Source organism: Betta splendens, chromosome 11 (genome assembly GCF_900634795.4).
Source record: "Betta splendens chromosome 11, fBetSpl5.4, whole genome shotgun sequence".
Lineage (NCBI taxonomy): Eukaryota > Metazoa > Chordata > Actinopteri > Anabantiformes > Osphronemidae > Betta > Betta splendens.
The window spans coordinates 4,744,098-4,767,819 of record NC_040891.2 but is presented as its reverse complement, the minus strand read 5'-3'; the positions used below and the strand labels follow the sequence as shown (position 1 = coordinate 4,767,819).

The window sequence follows — 23,722 nt, the reverse complement described above, 5'->3', positions numbered from 1 at the left end:
ACCAAGTGGAAATTCACTCAGAGTCACATGTAGCAGTTGCACTTTGTTCTATTTATAGTTCTTATCGCCGGCTTTTGACGCAGACGTCCAGTGAAACAGAACATTCACTTAACAGTTCACACACAGGTCTAAACAGGGACTCCAATGTCATAATGACACTCTTTGCTAAAGGCTCTAACTATCGAAACACCGGAAATACAAAACAAAAACTCCTTTTGCCTAGAAACAATACAACCCGCACCTAAGTACATGAACACGTCCAATCAGTCATAACACAGTGAACAGTAAAATAAAACCACTGATCTCAGTGTGAATCAGGGCTTCATTGATCGTCATTGGCCCCTGTTGCTATTTGTTGTCTTTGTAGTTCATGTCAAATTTACCTTTAATGCAAAGAATTGGATCCAGATGAAATGCTTTGATTTATTGAAATTATGACTTCAATTCAAACTGTGGCAGAAAACTAAAATATTGTAAATATTACAGAAAATACATGTAAACTAAATACAGTCAAATCTGTTGGATGATGAGACACAGCCAGTGTTGATACTCCACCACCATTTTTAAGGCCTGAAGACTGATAGCAAAATAAAGATTTTTGTGGAGGTGTGTCAAACAAGTGCTATGGTGAGTCCATACTGGTCTTACTGGTTTCTAATACTTAGGAACAGACGTTTTCTCTTTGGTCACCAAAGCTAAAACAATGGAATTTAGACTGTTTGAATGACACCAGTGTTACCTGTTTTGCAAAAGGGAGGAGAAAATGTGCAATGACAACGGGTTTATACATTTTCTACATGTGTCTGATGCACTGCTGGAATAGTGATGATGGAAATAAGTGGAACCTAGTTATGAAAAACAGATTAAAGCAACCAATAAAAACTATAAGTCTTAGCCTGTTGTCATGTGTCATGTCCTTTCCTGCATAATTAGTGTCACCTGTTGTAGTTTTGATTTAAGCTTCTTGTTTGTGTGCAGTTCTTGTCGGTTCATTTTTTATGTTGCGCTGTCCTTTACGCTTCTTGTTGTTGTGTGTCACAAGGTGACGGTTGCCGTCACCTTCATGCTGCACAAGCAGTGATTTTCACTTGATGTCACTTACATGCTGATGGTTTTTACACTTACCGCTGTTCGTGGTCATTCGGGTTCCTCCAACTCATCTGCTGCCTGGCTTCAGGATCCGGTTTGAGCCTGGCTCGAGTTCCCTGTTAGTCTGCAACTCTAGTCTTGTCCCTTCAAGTCATCTGTGTTGACAACTGAAAATAAAAACTATGGGAATTGTGTTTTTTTTTTAAACACAGCCCTTAGAGTAGATGTATTGGATGTATTTATGAACCTTGTTATAGTTTAGTAAAATCCACAGAATAATGCTGGAAGAACACGATTACACAATTTACTTGGGCTAAAATTAGGTTTACTATAATTCCGTACACACATGCAGTACTTCTTAGGATGAATCTTTATTAGTGTAATAACAAGTTAGCATCAAACGCGTAAGCACCATCTACAGTATTATTTCCCCTACAGTGATCTGATGCTTAACACATCAAACTGTGCTTTTCAAGTGTCACATGCTGAGTTTGTTTTCTGCGTGACTCAGGGATCGACAAAATGAAAGTGAACATCTAGATCTGAGAACGCTCTGTTGCTGTATCCGTTAGCAGCCGTCAGGATGACTTTGCACCTACTTAATAAAGTGCCTGCACATTGACACACACTGAGATGTTTGCATTATTATGGTTATGCCATGATAATAAACAGACATGCAAATAGAAAAGCAGCGCGACTTAATTACACACTACACACATCTACTGTACAGAATGTGCATTCTACTGAGTGCCGAAGAATATGCAATGAAGCAATATAATGTAAACACCTACTGTAATGTACACAATATGTTACACTGGATTTACGGATGAAGGAGAATCTGGCCGAACCCTCAAATCACCCGGACCAGAGGAGAAGTGTGGGTCATGACAGTTTGTGCTTCGACAGGCAGCTAAAACAAATCAGCTGCTGCTCTGTGTAAAGGTCAAGAACTTCCAAACAAAGCAACGAAAGAGTTCATTATTCCGCTGAACTCATGTGTCACCATAGTCACAAGGCAAAATTCCTCACGCGCTTGCCATGAGACAAACCTGGCTGGCGATAATGAACGAAGCGGGAATAAGAAAAATGTCACAAACAACAAACACATATTATTTTAAAAATGATGAAAAATAAATGCGTGTGATCTTGCATTGCTTTGTTATGAGTGATTTTAGAAGAGGCAACAATGAATAAATAACTGTTGGAAGCACCTTTGGCAGCACAGACCTTATATTCACTATATTCAGGAGGAATCTGCACTAATTTACACAGCTGATTCTCGATTGATGAGAATTCCCAGGAAGCGTTTTAAAACGTTTAAAAGCGAGGTTTAAAGGGAAAGGGAAAGGGATTAGAGACAACATTTCATGTTAAGAACTCCTTTGACCCCACCACGTACCACACGGTAGTACTTTCCGCTTGAGGGGCTCAAGCCACCATGCTGCATAACAGGTCTGTCAGTTTTCACATAGCGTGTGTGAACAATGACAAACAAGGGAAGTGAAGTGCAAACAGGCAGGTCCCACTCGTCTCAGCCCTTAACACACGACGTTCAGCGACGGTTGAAATTAAAATGAAACTTTTACTATTGAATTAAAATTCACTTTTTGAGCGTTAAATCCATTAGTTCTGGAGGTTCTGCAACGTAACAGTTCTGGCAGCTAAGTTCTGGAAACTAAGATTTGGCCAAGAGTGAATTTGGACCAAGAGGAAAATTTAAATTTAAGTACAGTACTTTACATTTACTCATTATACATACATCATTACATTTATCAGCATCATGTAAACTCCTGTTCTAAACGCTGGACTTAAGCTGCTTTGTTTTCCTCATTTTTTTCCTTTGCTTGGTCACATACATGCATACATATATGTATGTGTTGTGTAACGACGCCTTGGGCGTGCCGAACATTTTAGCAACAGGATTTTGCAAATTTACAGGCAGATGGCATTTGCATGTAAGGTAGATATTTGCAGGCTATTTCAGAAATGTGGGTGTATGTAGGGATGGGTCGGCGACGGCAGTGACAAGTCACGTATGCCGTAGAGAGAGGGAGAGAGAGAGAGAGAGAGAGAGAGAGAGAGAGAGGGCGAGAGAGAGAGAGGCTTTGAGGTTTGAGGTATTTAGAGTTTTTGATGACGCAAATCTTACAGTCATTGGTGACCTGAGATGTTTTTGCTTCTTGGGGAATAGTGGCATTTGTTGAAGGTTCTGAGTTCAGGGACCGGCTCTGTGGGGAAAAACAAAGAGACAGACGCAAATCTACTGCTTTTTCAGTATGAAAAAGTGCCTGTTTCCTCCAGATATTTTGGAACTCGCTCATTTACAATCATTTTCAATTGTACAGCCTTCCTAAAGATCTAGGTCCAACCTAGTGTGAGACGCTGGACTAGACGTCTGGGGTTTGTCAGAATGTGCCCACTTGCACAGGATCGTATTCAACAAATGCTGACTCAGGGCTTAAACTGCTTCTTTTACAGTGATACAAGCTGATGTGAGGGCTGTGGCTGATCACAACCTTTTTCTTTCTCCAGGCTAAATTATTAATATAGGCATGTAACAAGCTGTGCAGACACCCGGACAGGTTTGGCACGTTCTTGTGCCAAGCAGAACCTGACATAGTCCAAGGCAAGCGCTCCAAAATGAAACACCCTTCGACTCTTGAGCGTGGCCTCCTCATTTCTATTAGTGTCTTCACGTTGAATACTGATGTCCAAGGTGACCCCAAATACAAACCTCCTGAAGGTCAGCGCTTCCTTTCATCACTTGCTGTTATGTTATTTAGGAGAATGCTTTAAAGAATCAGTGCAGAGAGGAATCCTGTGAATCAGGTTTGACCTGTTACTGTTGGCATCACATGCTTCAAACACAACTTATAATTATATACAGTCGTAATTTCTCATAAGTGCACCGCTTTATTGTTTGTAAATATTCTATTATATCATGTGAGAACAATTAAATGAAATGATACTCTGCTCCAATGTAAAGTAATGACTCTACACATTGTATAAAGGTGAACATTTGCCGTGCCCTTAAAATATTTCATCACACAGACATTAATGTTCAAACTGCTGAATACAAAAAGTGGTTACACGCCTAATGAAATACAAAAATGTCTTTATTGTTACAAAGTCTCAGTTGTGAACAGGGACCACATGTGTGAATTTGTTGACATTGCTTTCACTCCCTTGTACTGGTCACTGGAGGGAGAAGGTCATGGACTGGTCAAGCACGTCTTCAGACCTAGACGCCATTGGGCGTCTGTGGTGTCTAACCTCCAACAGCTCCAACATGTCAACAAAGGGGAGTGGAGGAGGACTCGAGTGAACTCCATGCCTGAGAGGGATAACCACACGCTGCACACAAAACCAAGTAATTCTCAGAACAATTAACAATGGATTAGAAGGAATGAACAATGTATGGAGTCAAATTATAGTGAGATTAAATCTGTGTGTGCGTAATCTGATCTGTGCGTGCGTAAACCGATCGGTGCGTGTGCGTAACCGGATTTGTACTTGTAGACTCCGCAAATCACAAGAGTAACGTCACACTTCATACACATGAATATGAGCCGTCATGCCTGTCTGGTCATTAAGTATAATTAAAGTCATCAGTCAGTGGACTAGCTTGTTGCTGCTTGTGGAGCTTTCAGCATCCGCTGTGCCACGTCAAAGGACTGCAGCAACTTTGCTCATTAGCCAGAGTGTGGAGACAATTTAAGGTCACGATATTTTACTTGTAAATTTAGCCACGGTTTGCGCGTAATTTTAGCACCCCAAATTATAAGTGTAAGCATAGTATAGCCCCACTAAGTCTAAAAGTACAAATTTGGTAACACACGCTTAGATCGGTTAACACACATAAATCTAATCTGACTATAATTTGACTCCATAACAATGCAGCAAGTAATACGGGCAGCAATCAACAAGTTCACCATGACACGATTTCAGGCAATGGTTTGGTTTTATGGACGGTGATCAAAGCTGCGCTTTGCTTTTGGAGCGATGCACATGTCAACGAAGAAAATGTCTTCATCATGAAAACTGAGCAACATAACAAAGATGGATGAAGTGAGTTTATATCATCACTCACAAACACATTTCGCTAAAAGTGTCTTAGTTTTTATTGTTGTGCAATAAAATACATACCAGTCGCATTGATGATGCACAGTTAAAATGGCAACTAAGAACTTATTCACAGTAAACTGAAGATGACTTGTATGTGACACTATTACAACAGCCAGCTTCACCAGTTTAGTTACTGTACATGTATGTAGCAGTGACGTGCGGTCATGGTAGGGAGGGGAGGCGGGGCCTCACCTCGCCTGACAACATACAATAATATGAATTTCGTAATAACATAAAATAGAAATCAATATCTGTCCACTGATCTGTGTAAATGTATTTACTCTACATTTTTTCAAAATTTCTTAACATTTCACAACACAAGTAAAATCGCTAAAAATGCGCATTTCCGGCCCTAATTTGGGGAGAAACGCGAGAAGAGGCATCAATGAGCCGAGCCTCAGCCCAGGGCTCCAGCTCCCATTCTTGAGCCGTCATTACATGGGTTAATACGTGGAGCGATCACTTCCTGTTTCACAGCTTGTCACCATCAAAATGCAGATTTTTTATTGCTACAAGCTCATTAATGCGTTTATCGATGTGTGTTTGACATAATTACTTCCTTGATCGCGCAAAGAAAACTCGAAAGGAGGCAAGACAGGAAATAGCCTCTACGGAAGACGACAGGAGCTTGGCTGCTACTGATTTCTAAAAATAACTGCTGACACCTACTTAGATTTTTTTAGAAGTCAAGTAAAGCCAAAGCCTTGTGTTGATTTGCAGTCCTGTGTTAACTAAAAGTACGAGTCCTGTGTTAACTAAATAAGGAAGAAGTCATGTGTAGCAACAGAAAGCAAAGTCTCTTTTTTTTATTAATGTCCATTCTAAGTGTGTTAGGTCCAGTGGTAAATCCTGTGGTATTTTTTTAAGTCAAAGTTCTGTTTTAAGTAAATAAATTGAGCTAAGTCTGACTCTGGAGAAGTCAGTGCGTCACAGCACGCCACTGGTATGTAGTGATGCGCCTCAGGTGTGTGGGATGCTCCTGGGCTGCACTAATTCCAGCGTGTTGAGCCGGTCCCTGCAGGTGAGCGGCACATGTTCCTGTCTCGGCCCAAAGCCAGGCGTGGCGGGTTTCGATGCAGATGCTGCCTCCTCTTGGACAAAGGTAGAACAAACGTTGGCAACGACGCTGGTGCCGAGACAGCAGTTAAAGAATGTGATTAACTCCATAACACTTAACTGCTGCTGATGGAGCCACAAAATGATTACATCTCAAACATCGAAATTCGTTTTCTATTTAATTGACTCAAAAATAATATATAATAGATTATACTGTATACTATACTGTATACTGTATACTATGGCATAGTATACAGGAACATCTGCACAGAGTATAGACTTGAAACCCCAAGGTCAAAGTGGGACACACCTCCCAAGGTGGTAGAGAACGAGCGAACCAAGATCCTGTGGGACTTCCAGATCCAGACTGACAGAATGGTAATGGCGAACCAACCAGACATTGTGGTGGTGGACAAAGAACAGAGGAGCCATAGTGGTGGATGTGGCAATACCAAGCGATGGCAACATCAGAAAAAAGGAACATGAGAAACTAGAGAAATACCAAGGGCTCTGAGAAGAACTGGAGAAGGCTTGGAAGGTGAAGGCCACAGTGGTACTTGTGGTGATCGGCTACAACAGATCCCTGGAAAATCATCCGACATCTCAGTCCAGAAAAGAACCCTTAAGCTCCCTGGCCTCTGGTAGAGGACCCGAGCTTGGAAAGTGGATGAGACCACCTGAGTGGGGTGAGAAGGGAGTTAAAATTATATATATATAAATAAAAATTAACATCCTGACTTTAGAACGAAAACAAATTTTTTTACACAAAAACATTTCGCCCTTTGGCAACCTTGAAACAGGTCAAAGACTTTTACGCAGGGTAAAAACTAAAATTCACACCAGGCAACTGTGTTTGAAGCCGGAATCAACAACACAGACACAACGAGGAACATGTCATGTAGGAATAAAATGGGGGGAATTTAACATTAGAACTGTGGCGCTATGGAGGTAGCAGACTGGACCCAATGCATGTCTTACATTACACTAAACACGTGATTAACAACATAAATGGCTTAATTAGGACTTACCGGCAGACATGGACCGACAACAAACCTGGCATGAGCATGACTTAGCACATGACATAGCACAGAACAAAAAGATCCTGAAAAACAAAGCAAGATGTACAGCACATGACCTGAAGTGGTTTCCAGAAACAATGACCCAGCCCTGTGGTGTGGGTCATTGTTGTTGTGATTGCTGATAGATCCAACAGAGGGGAAATGAGGACGTGTGTGTGGCCATGGAGTGAGACACAGAAAAACTGGTGGAGCCAGTCCAGCAATCGTAACGAAACATGCAAACTCTACATGGACAAGGACACAGGTCGACAGGCAGGTCGACCCCTGGACAGGAACTTAGCTAAAAACAACAAAGGCAAAGCTAGAGCAGGCAAATTAGATGGAGGGACTTGTGACAGAAAGAAAGAGTGTGTTGTTAAGTGCATTTAAAAGGTTATCACTGATGACTGAGCTGTTTTTTTTTTTTGATAAAAAGCTGTGAATGTAAAAAGAAGGAGGTATGAACATGAAACTCAAATTAAGAGGTTGGCACCAACACAAAGCACAGATTGTTCTCTTTAACAGAAGAGAACATAATGAGCTCACTTTACTACTCACGGACAGGAATTAGAAGGTGTGGTTTCTGCTAAACAAGATGAATGTGGTAATCTGAGGAAAACCCTGGATTGATAGACAGATTGATACACAGTTTGTGTATTAAGCCAACTCCCTCCCACAGCACATGTATGATGTATTAATGAATAGTGATTGAATACTGTCATCTCAAAGTCTTTTTACAACAGACTGGCGTGACGGCCGTACTGCACGGAGGAACGACCACATGCATTTTTTCTTTCCTGAGACCATCCTCAGTGCGTTGGATGCCCTGTCCTGTAGGTAAATGGAAAGGAGGTCAACTTATTAACTTCTAGCACTTCGTGTTACTTTTGTAAAATGTTGCTGCATTGACAGTTATGACTAGAAGTCGAATGATAAACCTTATTGGGAACAATGACGCTCATGCTGTTCTCTGAATGATGTGACGCAAGCAAGTCATTCCAGAAGCTGCGTGTCTGCACTGGCATGCCCTTTGTTATTTTGGCAGAGCCAGAAAAAGATTTTTCCGTTTTCATTATATATTTGGTGGAGTCATAAGTATTCAAGCCTTTGTTGTGGGTGAGCTTTTAAAATGACACATTAAACACTGTTGCATGTTAGGAATCTTTACAGGATCTGCTTCAACTTATGATGCTGGTCTGTACTGCTGAATTTTTTTTCCTTGCATGCAACCTGAAAGGTTGTGGGGGAGGGGGAGGGGGAAGTTCACCACTTGTTTCATCATCGTGTGTTTGCAGTATATACACGTAGGTAGGTTGGTGTGACTGGTTTAGACGTGGGCCTAATCTTTTCTCCGAACAGGTGAGAGACACTCGTTTTCGTTACGTTTCGATGAGCAGGGACTGGATTTTTTTAGCATCACTGTCTATTTGGATTTAACACTAATAGGCGTAAGAACTTTGCTCTTCATTCACTATAAATGTGATATCGCGATGAATTACTTTTAATTAATTGTTTGTATAAATGAGGGTAAATAATTGTTATGAGTTCACTCTGCGATGTCGTTAGGAGGTAGATCATTATGACGCATACGTAGCTTTAAATAGTAATAGAGTCCAAAATAAGAGTTCACACTGAGTTCAGTTCACAGATGTTCATATAAAACAAACAACTTGAAATAAACAATTAATTAAGTCAGTGTTTTTGTGGTTACAATATAAAATATTCACTATGATACTAATAATAATAATATACTAATCTTCCAAATCTGCTAAATAAATAGAACAATTATTAAACTGGTCATTATATCAATATAGAATTATAGCAATTTTAATAGAAATATTAATTATATCAATTGTATAAAAAATGTCATTTTGTAAAGATAAAAATGTTTAAAAACTAGATCTAATTATTATGATTATATTTACATTTACAAGTATCAGTGCAGATGAATTCACGGTCTGCTGCCAAAGTGCTTTACTCACCTTTCATTAATGAATTAATGACTGATGTGTTTCTCTTGCTATTATCATTGTTAAAGCAGATTCCTAATCCTGAGGATCCGATGGCCGGCAAGAAGCCGACAGTTAGTTTGTTTGTGATCCTGATGTGTGTCACCGCCATTGGAGTGTTTTTGATGGAGACCGATTCAAAGGTGCAATTAAAATCCACCTTCCAGCCAACGTACGTGGACCCGTGCTCCTGTGGGAAATGTTTGTCAGAGAATGACACTTGGTTCATGAAACGCTTCAATGAGTCTGAGGACCCGTTTTTGTCAGAGCACTTCAGTCTGTCTGCGGCTGCGTTCAGCTGGTGGAGGGTGAGTTTTCTCTATCTGCAGAAAGTGAAATGCAAATCACTTCACTTCACTTACGGAGTAACATCATTTATATTTAATACCAATCTGTTTCAGCTCCTACAGGGAGAACGGTGCAGCTTTCTTAAATTCAAAAACACAGTGAACGCCCTGTTTCAGATCTTTCCACCAAATCCACATGTCTTAGAACCCCGACCAGAACGATGCAGAACATGTGCCGTAGTGGGGAACTCGATAAATCTAAAGGGATCGGGCTACGGCCGCCTGATAGATCACCATGATGTCATCATAAGGTAGAGAAATGTCTGGATCATTATACTGTAGATTGGACATCAACCTTTTGTTAAGAAGTTCTGTGCCCTTTAGAATCAACTACGGCCCAACGAAAGGCTTTGAAGCCGATGTTGGGAACAGAACCACTCACCGCGTTATGTATCCAGAGAGTTCTATGGACTTGGACGACACCACTCACCTCATCCTGTTCCCATTCAAGCTCAGGGACCTTGAGTGGCTCATCAGAGTCTTCACTGCGAGATTTCCTGGAAAGTTAGTCGCTACCCTGTGGTATTGAGCTGTCAACATGTTTACAATCACGCTAATCAGTAAGAAAATTAGTCAGACCAGTGATTGGAGGATGATATAATTGCCAATGAAAACAATAGGTCAGTGCAATAGTAGTTGACATTATTGATGTTATGGTTTTGCCAACAAACTTTAGTTGCCTCAGTCCATAAGCACTGAATAAACACAAATTAAATCATTCACAAGCTAAACGTAATGACCTGGTAGTGTTTGATCTCAGCTGATGGGATTTGCTTGTATCAGCCATTTGCTTTGTTGGATGGCGCAGGGAGTCTGTGCTTATCATCATGGGAGGAACAAGTCGGTTCAGTTATTACGCTGCCAGCATGAAAAGGGCGTCAAACGCCTGTCACGAATGTGTCCCTGTTTATTTGTTTAGGGTTTTTTATCCAACCCATGAACATTCCACACGCCCTCATAACAACATTTTGTCACTTTACTGATTGTAAACAAAATATTTTCTTTTAATCTTGTGAATGTTCAGTTTTAGATTTCACTTTATCTCCCACAGAAAATATGGATCACTCAAATCTGTAATGACTGGCAACAAGGATTTGGTGAGTGGTATTTATTTTCATTGCAAAGCATTATTAAACTGGCTGTAGATAATGATACAGTAGATGATTCTAATCCACCAGGTAATGGTGCTGAATCCAACTTTTATGAAGTACGTCCATGAATCGTGGCTGGACATGAAGGGAAAGTATCCGTCCACCGGATTCATAACTCTGATTCTTGCCCTACATATATGTGGCGAGGTAAGATCAACTGTGCCCAGTGTTATTGTAAGTTATTAATAGTCCTTGTGGGGTGGTGAGCTTACAGTAGGTTTGGGTTGTTTGAGGGTCTAATCACATGCCCTATGTACTTTTTTGGTCCAAAGGTTGATGTGTTCGGTTACGGAGCGGACAAAGACGGAAACTGGAGTCACTATTTTGAGAAGCTCACAAGCAAAACCCTTAAAACTGGAGTTCATCCTGGACTCCACGAGTACGAAGTGATCGGGAAGCTGGCACGCAAGCGAAAAATCACTTTCTTTTCCGGGAGGCACAATTTGTGACCCATGTCACAAACTGTTAAGATCTGCGCAAAATGAATGTGACATATTTATTTAAGTTTTGTTTATCTTTTGGATTCAGTCAAGGACGTGAGACAGAGTGTGATCTTACAGTACATGAACAGGAAGAAACTGCATTGTTCCAAATCACTGAACAAGAACTGGAATTCAGTGTTCAAATGTGAAGGTGCTTTGTTGCTATTAGTCCTGATCAAAACTGTGTGTTCATTTTTATATACTGTAAAAATTATTAACTGTGCTGCTAAAATCTTCAATTTATGAGTGTATTAGTAAAATAAACTATTTATGTGAAATAAAAAAATGTTTAGGTAGTAAAGTACATTGTAGCTGACTTTACTCATAAAACTTTTTTGTTTTATTCAATGCTTTGTGATGAATTTGGAGCAATGTGAGCGAGTACTGATCTGAACTGGGTCTGCGTCTTTGGCTGCTTCAGATAACTGGACACAGTGAATCACCCCTCAGCACACTGATTCATTCACCTGAACCTCTGCATTATTTGTGTTTATTTATTTCCCTAGGTTGTGTTTTCATTTATCTCCTGCTCTCGTCCTCTGTACCAGCGTCCTTGTGGGAACAATAAATAAAGCTCTCCACGCTGTCATGCTGTTCATTAACCCAGTGAGCACACAAACAACCTTTAACGTTAAAATATGGTTGAAACAATGTCAGTCGTCGATGTAACGTTGACGTAACATTGAAACAACATTTAATGCTAATGGTTGTAAAAAGGTTGACCAAATACTGATATATCAACATTGAAATAGGGTTTAAATAATGTCAGTTGTTTCTTTGACATTGAGGAATTGTTGAAACCACGTTTGATGCTAACAATTGTAAAAAGTTGACAAAATACCGTACCTAATGGTTGTAAAAAGGCAAAAAAAATTTAAAATTTAAAAAATATTAAAAAGACAAATTGTCTTCAACATATATTATTAACCAGACTTCATTTAATGTACATGTAAATAATTATTTAAAATAATATTTTATTTAATCATGTAATTTTTTAAATAAAAATTTGGTCAACACGCATTTTATTTTTAAAAGTTTTGTTGAGTTCTCTTCATAGATTGTATGTGGTTCTCATAATGTCAATGTCACCCAAACGGTGATGGGAAAGTGTGTGCTCCAGCAGAGAAGACTGAGAAGAAGCAACTGTTTTGGAAAGAGCACGTAGCAGCTATTTTAAAAGGTAAGTCAAAATAATTTAAACAAATTAGTAGACTGTTAGTCCATGTTTATGTTTGAACTTAAGTGTCCTTAACAAAATTTTATTACATTGGTTTAAATATGCAAAATTTATGAAAATTATCTAAATGTGTGTTTTGATGTTTATCCTCAGATGCTGTCATCACAACTTATGATACTACATCATCAAATGTATGGAAAACAATGAACACTTATGCACCAAAGTGGTTGAGTGGTGATGGAACAAAAATAGAACTTTAAGTGTTTCTGTTCCACTTTGTCTTCCAGCAGCCAGGTGGCGCTGTTTCATCCATTGTTTGCCCTGTTTGTTCATTTGTGGTGTCATGCGTTTTACAAGTTTGGTTCTTGTTTGTAATGGTGCTAACTTGTTGTACATGTGGGATTTTTATGGTAAGTTAGTTTAATTTATGTTTACTTATTATCAGTTTGAATATCAAGTTGCATTATTGGTGATGCTACATTTACCTAACTTAAATGTTATCTTTTATTTGCATATTTATTGTGTCTGTATTTATTTAATGTTCAATGCTGGTCCGGAACACAATTTTGTGTGTTCTGTCCAAACATATTTTATTGGTGCATAAAGGTACAGTAGGCATGTGAAAGAAAGCAGCAGTATAAGACAAGATGCTAAAGTTACATAGTGCATGTTTTGATGTATTTGAGGTTTCCATTCCCTTTTGTGTGTGTGCAGCCAGTGAGGTATCATTATTTTACTTTTGTTTCCTGTCGTTCATTAATTTATGTGCTTGTGTTTTTTTTCTTATAAAAAATGCTTAGGGGGTTACGTATATGTTGTAGTTTGACGGTGGACATTGGTGGATTTTGGTGGATGACAAAAGAAAATAAGGAGCAACAAGCATTACTCATCAACCAGGCGGCAAATGGACACCAGAGCGTCCACCATCATCCTACCTGACCAGTCAGTATCAACACTATTTATTTCACTCGTTTAGATCCACCTACAGCAGCTAACGAATTAAGCCTCTGACAACATCTCTGCCTCCTCCCCCTCTCCATCGGCTCCGACACCTGCCTGACTATAATGCAACATTGAAAAACGTTGCCCCATCTATGGGGTGCTGAATGTAAAAGGAGCACCTATAACTAGTTTTCTCACATTTACCTAAATGACACAACATGTTTTCTCACATGTAGTTAAATGTGCAAAAGTCTAAATGTAAATGTTAATTGTTAAATGTTAATTGTTAAATGTTAATTGTTAAATGTGAATGTTAAATGTAAATGTTAAATGTTAAATGTAAATGGTAAATGATCACCGAGTGCAAGACTGAATGTGCAAGAAGACCCCACCCCTACCCTCAAACAGCGCTGGTCTCAGATCAGACATGCAACTCAAACACCTCAAACAGTGCGTGCAAGCCCCGCCCACATCTGACCTGGAAACTTTCGTTTATAGCGTGGACATAACTTCGGCTAGCTAGTATAGTAAGCCAACTAATTCTGCACCGACGCCACAGAAATATTCTATTCAAACCTACTCAACTTCCCATAAATGTAAAGGTTGCTATTGCACCTGCCATTAAAGCCTATTCAATCTCCGCTAACGGGAGGGAGTCGGAGCTGACGGCCATGATGGCTTCAACTTCAGGTTTCTCTCCAGTATTGTCGTCCACCAATCCAGAGTCAGATGTGGGCGGAGCTATGCGTACTGTTTGAGGTGTTTGAGTGGGATGATCTAGGATCATAGGGGGTGGAGTCTACTTAAATATTCAGTTCGATCATTTAACTTTTACATTTAACATTTACATTTACATTTAACATTCACATTTATCATTTACATTTACATGTAACATTTACATTTAACATTTAAATTTATATTTAGACTTTTGCATATTTAACTAAATGTGAGAAAACATGTTGTGTCATTTAGTTAAATGTGAGAAAACTAGTTATAGGTGCTCCTTTTACATATGGCACCCCATGCCCATCAACGTTGATTCACCTTTCAAAATCTAAATATAATCCATTGACTATTCAACCATAATTATAATGTTGCCTCAACGTTGTCGCATAATCACAAGGGAACTTTGACTCAGCTGTTATATAATAACTCTGACTGGTATGTGTTGCTGTATGACTGGGGTTTAATCGAATGGTAAAAACTATAACAAGATTAGATTTTTACAGTTGCATTTTAAGTCTATGTCCTTACCAGGATGTCTGAGTCTAAACATTTTTGCCTAATGATTATGTGACTTTGAATATATAGTTTATGTGTGAAAAGGTCCTTCTGTCCAGTGTTTACGGACCTGTGTGGCTTTGGTGCTCACTCTGGTTAGTACAATAATTCCAGTAATGGTCCTCTTGGCGAGGTGCCAACAGTGTATTTCCTTGTGGCGTTAACAAAAGTAATGTTGTGACAATATTAACTAGGTTTTTTCCACATTGGCCTGATACAGGTGACTTCGTATGTGAGTTCAGGTGACAAATAAACACCTCCATTCAACATGTTGTGAGACCAAGGATCAGTGGAGGAACATGGTAATTTTTACATAAGCGGCGTTTCAGTAAAGCTGAAAAGTATTTTTGGCAACTACCGCATTTACCGTTTATTTCAAACCCACTAATACACTCAGACAGAAACCCGTTCACCCAAAGGATCAGACACCGAAACAACATGGTTTATGCAGTCCAGTGCAGTGAAGAGTGCTCAGAACTGATGAAGGAGGAGCTTGAGCGTTCACACCTAGAGAGAGCAGCTGAGCATTCACACCTACTCATTACCCTCAGCCCTTTGTTCTCATAATGAGCCCATCATTACAGGTGGGAGGGGAAACCTCACTCAAGGATAAATGTGTGGCCTTCAGGTGACTTACTTCAGACTAAAAAAGAAACCTGGATTGGTGGCGAAAGGCTTCTACTGAAAAGAAGAAATTAAATTGACATTACTTCAGACTATTCCACCTGGGGTGTCCAGAAAGCAGGGTTGATTAACCTCCTGCTAAACCCTGAACTCTCGCTTGATTGAACCAGAAACTTCTCACCGAGTATGTCGGTTCCAAAACACCTGATAAGAGTTAGTTAATCTACCTCCTGTCGGTAACCCAGAGTTAACGCACGTGCACGGCTTATATATAAAGACATTGTCAATGGATCACCAAATTCACGAGTCACCATGGAAAATCGAAGCGACAATAAAAGGGCAGCATATTTCAGTGGCGGAGTTGGAGGTTTAAATGCTGGCAAAGGAGGATTATTAGGATCCTATTAGGATTATTATTAGAAAAAGCAACACAGCTGCATCGGTGAAGGGACAAGAGTAAGGTGTAATCCTTCTGGATTACACCTTACTGTTCTACAGTATGTGGTCATAAGTGTAGACAAAAATAAAATGCGTTGTTAAAACTGTACATGTCATAAGATTCATTTTCATATTACAGTATATTATGAATGCACACTTGATAATTAAAAATATCATGTTGAGCTAAAGTAATTACATAATGGTATAAAAGGAATTCGATTATGTTGGAATAAAGTGACTTGTGCTGAAGTAACATCATCAACATGTTCAATTTAAATTACAGAAAAATGTTTTAGTACATTAGTATCAGCACAAAGCAATTGTTTTGATTGAACACAAACAGTTGATGTTAATTTAACTTAATTCGGACATTCTGTCAAAACAAAAATTTTATGTGCAACCAATGTCCATTATTGAATTAAGTTAATCCAACAGATTTTTTTTTCAGTGTATGCAGAACAGGCAATGTCTGTACAGTGCTTTTGTCTTTGAAATGTGGACACCCCTGCCTAAAACTTATATCATTTGTCACGTCTTGGTTTCACTTCCGCTACTATTCTGGAAGGACTTCCTGTTTACGTCATGTCACAGCTGTTCCCTGGTCCCAGTTCAGCCGTGCTCCGCTCAGGCCCCAGTTCAGCCGTGCTCTGCTCAGGCTCCAGCCCGGTCGCGCTCTGCTCAGGCTCCAGCCCGGTCATGTCGCGTTTAGGCTCCAGCCCGGTCATGTCGCGTTCAGGCTCCAGCCCGGTCACGTTGCGCTCCAGTCAAATCACGTCACGCTCACGCTCCAGTCTTGCCCCAGCCAGGTGGCACAACACGCCGGTCGAGCCTGGCTCTAGCCCAGTCGGGTTCAGCGCCCGTCCCGTCAAGCTCAAAGGTCGTAAGCAGCCCTGCCGGCTCCAGAGAGGAGACCGCAAGCAGCCCTGCCGGCTCCAGAGAGGAGACCGCAAGAAGCCCTGCCTACCTGGTAGCAGTGACCATCCCTGTCCCTGTCAGTCCTAGGGAGGCGATTGTGTTGTCCACCGCTGGTCCAGGAAAGACCAGTCTGGTCCTTGTCGGGCCCGACTGGGTCGTTCCAGCCGCAGTTCCTGTCGGCCCTACTGAGGGCGCCGTTCTAGTTCCTGTTGACTCCACTGAGGGCGCCGTTCTAGTTCTTGTTCCTGTCGGCTCCACGGAGGACGCCGTTCTAGTTCCTGTTCCTGTCGGCTCCACGGAGGACGCCGTTCGTGTTCCTGTCGGCTCCACGAAGGATGCCGTTCTAGTTCCTGTTCCTGTCGGCTCCACGGAGGACGTCGTTCGTGTTCCTGTCGGCTCCACGGAGGATGCCGTTCTAGTTCCTGTCGGCTCCACGGAGGATGCCGTTCTAGTTCCTGTTGGCCCTGGAGAGGTCGTTCGTGTTCCTGTCGGCTCCACGGAGGACGTCATTCTAGTTCCCATTCCTGACTCTGCAATTCATGCCCTGTGTTATGATCTTGTTGTGTTTTGTGTTTCGTCCCTCCTCCTGAACCACCCTCCACCCGCCCTGGTCGGGGGGCCGAGGGGCTCCCCATGGGCGCCGTGGCAGACGCCCTGGGGGGGCAGGTCAAGACACATCTACTGTACACGTCTTGGTTTCTTTTCCGCGACTATTCTGAAAGGACTTCCTGTTTACGTCATGTCACAGCTGTTCCCTGCTTCACCCGGTCATTATCCACACCTGCACTTCATCAGTAATCAGTTCACCTTGTATTTAAGCACCACCTCTCACCCCAGTACCTTGCCAGATTGTTGCGTGACATTCACCACATTCCAGCGATATCCTAGTCCAGCTTTGTTATCGTGAACCTTGTTTTTGATCACCGACGCCGATCCTGTCTAGCCCTTGTCTGTTTTGTACGCCTTGGCTTTTGATCCTGTTTGATAACGGCCTTGCTTACTAATTTGACGACACTGCCTCTGCCAGAACGGTACTGTAAACCTGAGCTTTTGTTTATGAACCTTGCCTGTCCCCGACACCGAGCCTGCCTGATCCTTTGCATTGCGCTGTATGAACAACCTGTGTGTTCCTCTGCATTATCTGAACGTTATCTCCGGAAATAAAACCTCATTTACCTTCGCCTAGTGTGTCTGAGCCGTGCATGTGGGTCCAGCATCTAGCAGATCCTGACATCATTTGGCAATTGTAAAGATCTACACTTGTCATGGATAATATGACCTGTTTGAAAATGTCATGTACTTTACCTGTTAAACTTACCTATTAAACTGACGGATGAATATGGTGAAAATTCAAACTGGATGGTTGTCTCAAGCATGTGGGCTCACTAGTTGCTTGTATTCCCAAATATTGTAAAGTACTGTTTTCTCTTCTCAAAGTATTATATATGTGTATACTGTAGAAAACTGGGAAAAGATATTTCAAAAAGATTTACAGCAATGTACTGCATTTCAGAATTACAGAAATACAATTTTATATGTAATTTAACAGCAAAATGTGTAAAAGTCTCCTCTGTAGCTAAAATATGTGTTGTTAAAGCACAGATCCAGTAGTGAATATTTGGTCTGGGTTGAGTTTGGTTCTGGTGCTGAAAGAGCTGTCCTCCTCAGTTGTTAGGGCATCACTGGTGTGCTGGTGTGTGACGTTACATCAAACTATACCATGGTTTCATCCATGACCAGTCACAGCCTTTGGTTGCAAAGTCTTCAGGTTTTGTGCGTGGGTTCTCTTTTCATTGTTTAAAGGTGTGTTGGTCCTCTAAATGTGAATTGACCTTCTGGTGGTAATCTGTGGTGTTCGGAACGACTGTACATCTTTGTCTGCTGGCAGCATGGCCATGGTTTCATCCTCTTTGGTGAGGTTGGATTGTGGTGGCTGAGCGCTGGTCAGGGCTGCAGAGACGTTAAGTTGTAGTTCTTCAGATGTGAGGGCAAAGTTGAGTCCTTTGGCAAGAACCTCCTTCTCAAATTGGGAAAGTTCCCAGCCGTAGAGATTCTTCAGCCATTTGTCTTTCAGATCTGCTGTGGACCTGTCATTCTTGTCAACCCTGGCTCGCTCTCTTGCTGTAAGGTTCCGGGAGCAGTAGTTTCTGTTTTAGGTTGCTTTTACACCTACCGGATTTAGTTTGATTTAATCAAACTCAAATGTAACTGACGGCCGTAATAGAACCAAAACGGGACAAAAGGCAGCAAATCACATGATCGTAATATAACGCCGCCTCCTGTATTGAATCAATGTGTTATTTTCCAGTTGTAACTGTGCTTCATTTTCAAACTGCAGGATTTGCGTGAAGTGGTAAACCAATGATAAAATGCTACAAGATTACAAACTCACCAACTGATTCGGACCAAAGCAAACAAATTTAGGTGTGAAAGCACCCTGAATCTTGGGTGGTTCTTGTAGTCTGCCCTTTTCAGTGATGTCCCTTCATATTCCCTATGGTCTTACAAGTTCATTGTTACAGGCTGGAGGAGAAACCTCACTGAAGGATGAATGTGTGGCCTTCAGCCAACTTCCTTCAGACTGAAAAAGAAACCTGGATTGGTGGTGAAACGTTTCTACTCAAAATAAGAAATCCATTTTGACATGACTCAACCTTCAGACAATAGTTATTGTTATTAATAAATAATAATACAATATTATTCTGTTGTTTGTGTGCATATACACATACCAGAGGACGCGTGGCCCTCATGTTACCCTCATGGAGTCTGTTTCTGGCAGTTACATGTACGTTGGAAACATACACACACAGTTAGCCTAGTGGAGGTCACTGTGGCAGAGAGGCTTCTGCCCAGCCGATCCATCACACACTGGTCTCCTGGTATCATGAGATGGGCTGTGTGATCCTCCACATGGTGCCAGTAGTGACAAGAACATAAGAAACACAAACAAACAAAAAAACAGCCAGCACGGCTTCAATCTGTGCCCCGACCCCTGTCTCTCGACTTTATCACGTCGATGTTGTACATGACTTGTACCTTTAGCTAAATGCTAATGCTTTTAGTATTAAGTGTATATAGTGTATTAAAAATAATGCCCATAACATAACATATAATTACAATCATACCATCAATGGGTCCTGATACTGTAATGGAATTACAATATCAGGACCTTATACGGAGCCTACTGCAACTAGAAAAAAGTCAGAACTGCAGCATCAGGTGTCTCTGTAGCATGAAAACACCAACAGAACTAGAGTCTAGTTGCTGTGAGATGCTCCAGGTCTTTTCACGCCTCACTGTGCTCCTTCCTCCCGGTCCCACCTCTCTTCTCAATGCTGACAGGTTGTAAGCAATTATTCGTTCTCCTGCTTCATCGAGGTGAGTTCCATATCATTACCACGTTTCCCTTTATTAGTTTTTCCATTTTTTGATAAATATTAAATCTTAATTGTTATGATATTTTTCTGTCAGTCACTGATACAAATAGTAAAATGTTAGCTGTAGATAGTATAGAAATAAATTCCTTAGTATTAAGTTTATATATTATATGATCTTAATATAACGCCGCCTCCTGTATTGAATCAATGTGTTATTTTCCAGTTGTAACTGTTCCATTTCCTTATTTCCCAGTGTCTTTGTTCCATATTTATCAGTTACTAGCCTATATTCAGTGTTTGGAGATGACTATGTTCTTTGTAATTAATTAATTAAATGACTCAGTTAATTTAATCGTTTTACATTACGTCTCACGCCATCCACAGATTGGATCTCTTCCCACTCATGCCGCAGAGATGTTTTCAGGACTTTCCAGAAGCAGGGTTCTCCTCTTTGCCCTGTGCATGGCTGCGGTTGGTTTGGGCGTCACAACTTGGCGGAATGCTTCTTTATATTTCCTCTGGAGGTCAAGTCTTTGCGGCTGTAACAAATGTCTAATTGAAGGTGCTTCATGGTTTAGGACTCTTCTCAATGAAGCTCCTAAACCTTTTCTGTCAACGATGAATAAAACCTCAGAGGATGTTTTCAACTGGTGGACGGTAAGTGTGAATTTATTTTAAAGGGGTCAAAATGTGTTCTCTCACATTCTTTATCTTTCCCTAAATGTCATTGTTGTGATTAATAATATTATATTAAATTGTACCACAGTTTTTTCAAATTTTTACTTCATGTATTTCATTCCTCTTAGCACAAGTAGCTTTGAAAAGAATTCTCCATTCGAAACAGTGTTTTAAAACAAATAATGAAATATAGATTATCTTCCTTTCTGTCACTTCAAAACTATTCACGTAGTAGAAGCTAATCTAGCGAAACAGGCCACCTATGCCCACTTCACTACCCACATCCCAAAACATGCTTTCAACAAAACATATCATGAGAAAATATAGGATCTCATAAAAAGATATGAGAACACAAGTGTGTCATGTTATTAACGTGTTGGACGATGATGGTGTCCTGTTTGTGTCTGTATGACATTAACAGCATCTTCAATCAGAACGTCACAACTTCACCTTCTTCAACTCAACGGTGGATGACCTGTTTGAGGTTTTCCCTCCCGTTCCAGATGTTGTAGAGTCCAGTCCAGACCTCTGCAGGACTTGTGCTGTAGTGGGGAACTCTGTTAATTTGAATGGGTCGCAATATGGACATCTGATAGATTTACATCACATTGTCATACGGTAAATCTTCCACATGTTCTAAGTGCATAAACATTACTATTGTACAAAGTATGAGTCCAATATCCTTTGCTTTTTAAAACATAACTACAGTAGTTTACTAAATGCGTGTTGCAGGATGAACGGTGGTCGTACCAAAGGCTACGAATCAGATGTCGGGGCCAAAACCACTCATCACGTCATGTATCCAGAAAGCGCTGTTCCTCTAGACAACAACACTCATCTTGTGCTCTTTCCATTCAAGATCAAAGATTTACTTTGGCTTCTCCAGATGTTTGATCCAGGGTGGGTGAGCAACTGTTCTCTGTAGATGTGTCTTGACCTGTAGTAGACTTAGTAGTTTTGGTTGGTGTCTTCAGTAAGAGTTTCTCCTATAAGAAAAACAGGTGAAAGACTGAAATGAGCTATTACAGAATTGGGTTTTCATTTTAGTGGGTGGGTTGATCACTATGATTGCCTCCATTTACAGGGCACTGACTTTATTTGACCAATTGTTATTAATCAAGCTAAATTAATCATTAATTTTTCACAGCAAATGAATGTAAGTCATGCAAAACAGTGTAAGAAAGTGTGCTTGTGTTGTTTGGTTGTTTTTTTGCCATCTTAAGTATATTGTATTTACATTATATTGTGTTGTTATATTTAATCTAATGTTGGAAAGTACAGTAGCTGATGCAACTGAGATGGGGTGAAGTCTAAATATTTTCCACTGAGAATCTAAAAATATATATAAAATGAGTGAATGTAAACTATGTTAAGAATATTGTGTTTCCACAGGATGAAAAGTGACAATAACAGACAGATGATGGCAAACAAAGATCTGGTGGGTGGCAATGTGCATTTGCTGCAGAATGAACGTTACATGTCACATTAAGCTTTCAATTTGATTGACAGGTGATGATCCTCAATCCAGCCTTCATGAAATATGTTCATAAAAGGTGGCTGGCAAACAACGGCAAATACCCGTCCACCGGTTTTCTGGCCTTGGTTCTCAGCCTGCAGCTTTGTGATGAGGTGGGTTGTGTTACAAACTCCCCAAACAAACTTGACAGGGAACTGGGGCCAGGAGAGGAAGGAAGAAACGCCCACGCCGAGCGGGGAGTTACTGCTCTGTACCGACCTGAACAGGACGCTTGTGACAGAGCGGAGGGTTATGGCGCTACGGCCCACGTACCTCATCGCGTTACCTAAAACACTCAGTTTACTCTTAAACCTTTACGCTCACCTGACTGCATCCGCTGAACAGGTCGCAGGGGAAAAGAGGGAAGCACGACCCAATACAGGAGTAGTTTAACGTAAAATGATTTATTAAACATACAAACCCGAACATAAACTCACTGCTACCAGGAAATATAAACACAGGTGGAAAATCATGAATTCACTGCCTGAGGCAGAACCAAGCTCAGAACTAAAACTGAACTTAAAATCACTGCTTAGCAGGAACGAGTATTATAAACTATCCTTTGTTTCTTACGGGCAACATAAAGTCTGAACAAGGAGACACAAGACAGCAACTCGAGGCAACCAACAAGCACTGACTCCTACAGGCTACACTTAAACATGCTCTGTTCCTAACGGGCAAACAAACAAACATGGACGACACGGTACAAACCTCAGAGACAAAAACACAGGACATCCAAAGGAAAAAAAAACTCCACAAGTGACATTGGCGTAGCGTGCAAGCCTACGACCACGTTCACACCAGCAAAGTATGAAACAAAAGGCATGACTCAAATACTACAAACAGGTGGAGCAACTAATCAACTAATTACAGAGCACAGGAAATGAACTGAGGGAATGACCCACACAGAAAAGACAGGAGCGCCCCTAGTGGCGCGAAGGCTGATTGCCACAGGTTCCCATTCCGTCAACATCAAATTGTGTTTGTTTTTTCTATCTAGCACTTTTTGTGGTGGTGTGATTGTATTGTTTTCCCAGGTAAGCGTGTTTGGCTTTGGAGCAGACAGCGATGGAAACTGGAGCCACTATTTTGAAAAGCTCAGGAACAAACGCCTGAGAACTGGCCCTCATCCTGGCAGCGTCGAATACGAAGTCATCCGGCTGTTACACAGGATGCAGAAAATCACTTTATATAAAGGACAGTGACTTCTGTTACCGTGGTTATGGTTATTAAAACATGAAAGTAATGTCACTGTGTTCACTGTGTGTTCAAATACTGTATTATCCCATTGTTGTTGTGTTACATTTCAACTTGATTGCAGTTTTAACGAAACTGTCAACTCGTATTCGAATGCCTTGGTATCATTTTATACATTCTTGTCAGTCAGGTGATATTTCCTGCTTTGCCACGTTTGTTGTAGTGACAACAACTTGAGAAACCTCCATAAATAAGGACCA

The 23,722-nt window shown here is 40.8% G+C and overlaps 2 protein-coding genes and 2 long non-coding RNA genes across 13 annotated transcripts; 2 read left to right on the top strand and 2 right to left on the bottom strand.

Annotated features, from left to right (window-relative positions):
* Nucleotides 1-4,620: 4,620 nt before the first annotated feature.
* LOC129604846 (uncharacterized) lies at nt 4,621-7,890 on the bottom strand. The gene is made up of 3 exons (XR_008696151.1): nt 7,299-7,890; nt 6,581-6,947; nt 4,621-6,305 (listed from the first exon to the last, which is right to left on the bottom strand). It is a non-coding gene; the product is annotated as an uncharacterized LOC129604846 (long non-coding RNA).
* A 134-nt stretch (nt 7,891-8,024) lies between these two features.
* On the top strand, nt 8,025-11,903 carry LOC114865942 (CMP-N-acetylneuraminate-beta-galactosamide-alpha-2,3-sialyltransferase 1-like). 9 transcript variants are annotated; one of them, XM_029167492.3, is made up of 7 exons: nt 8,025-8,165; nt 9,370-9,645; nt 9,739-9,935; nt 10,009-10,188; nt 10,736-10,781; nt 10,863-10,982; nt 11,108-11,903. In XM_029167492.3, the coding sequence occupies exons 2-7, from the start codon at nt 9,391-9,393 to the stop codon at nt 11,282-11,284; spliced, it is 975 nt and encodes a 324-aa protein (XP_029023325.1). In that variant the 5' UTR covers nt 8,025-8,165; nt 9,370-9,390; the 3' UTR covers nt 11,285-11,903. The 9 variants fall into 9 exon arrangements, with proteins under 9 accessions (XP_029023325.1, XP_029023319.1, XP_029023323.1 ...); XM_029167486.3 differs by having other exon boundaries at nt 8,032-8,161; XM_029167490.3 differs by having other exon boundaries at nt 8,036-8,165; nt 9,367-9,645.
* Nucleotides 11,904-20,326: 8,423 nt separating this feature from the next.
* On the top strand, nt 20,327-23,511 carry LOC114865602 (CMP-N-acetylneuraminate-beta-galactosamide-alpha-2,3-sialyltransferase 1-like). Of its 2 annotated transcripts, XM_029166862.3 has the most exons (7): nt 20,327-20,542; nt 20,650-20,728; nt 21,171-21,367; nt 21,482-21,649; nt 22,142-22,187; nt 22,259-22,378; nt 23,303-23,511. In XM_029166862.3, exons 1-7 carry the CDS (start codon nt 20,475-20,477, stop codon nt 23,468-23,470), a joined length of 846 nt encoding a protein of 281 aa, XP_029022695.1. In that variant the 5' UTR covers nt 20,327-20,474; the 3' UTR covers nt 23,471-23,511. The 2 variants fall into 2 exon arrangements, with proteins under 2 accessions (XP_029022695.1, XP_029022694.1); XM_029166861.3 differs by having other exon boundaries at nt 20,335-20,728.
* LOC114865603 (uncharacterized) lies at nt 20,712-23,303 on the bottom strand. The gene is made up of 3 exons (XR_003787545.2): nt 22,977-23,303; nt 21,500-21,735; nt 20,712-21,291 (listed from the first exon to the last, which is right to left on the bottom strand). It is a non-coding gene; the product is annotated as an uncharacterized LOC114865603 (long non-coding RNA).
* Nucleotides 23,512-23,722: the final 211 nt, after the last annotated feature.

Excerpts from the sequence above, each read along its gene's own strand:
- LOC114865942 (XM_029167485.3), top strand. Across the intron at positions 9,646-9,738 it reads CTGCGTTCAGCTGGTGGAGG|CTCCTACAGGGAGAACGGTG; the intron begins GTGAGTTTTCTC and ends AATCTGTTTCAG. Across the intron at positions 10,782-10,862 it reads TGACTGGCAACAAGGATTTG|GTAATGGTGCTGAATCCAAC; the intron begins GTGAGTGGTATT and ends CTAATCCACCAG.
- LOC114865602 (XM_029166861.3), top strand. The coding sequence starts at position 20,486 with ATGTTTTCAGGACTTTCCAGAAGCAGGGTTCTCCTCTTTGCCCTGTGC. Across the intron at positions 20,729-21,170 it reads ATGTTTTCAACTGGTGGACG|CATCTTCAATCAGAACGTCA; the intron begins GTAAGTGTGAAT and ends TGACATTAACAG. Across the intron at positions 22,188-22,258 it reads TGATGGCAAACAAAGATCTG|GTGATGATCCTCAATCCAGC; the intron begins GTGGGTGGCAAT and ends TTTGATTGACAG.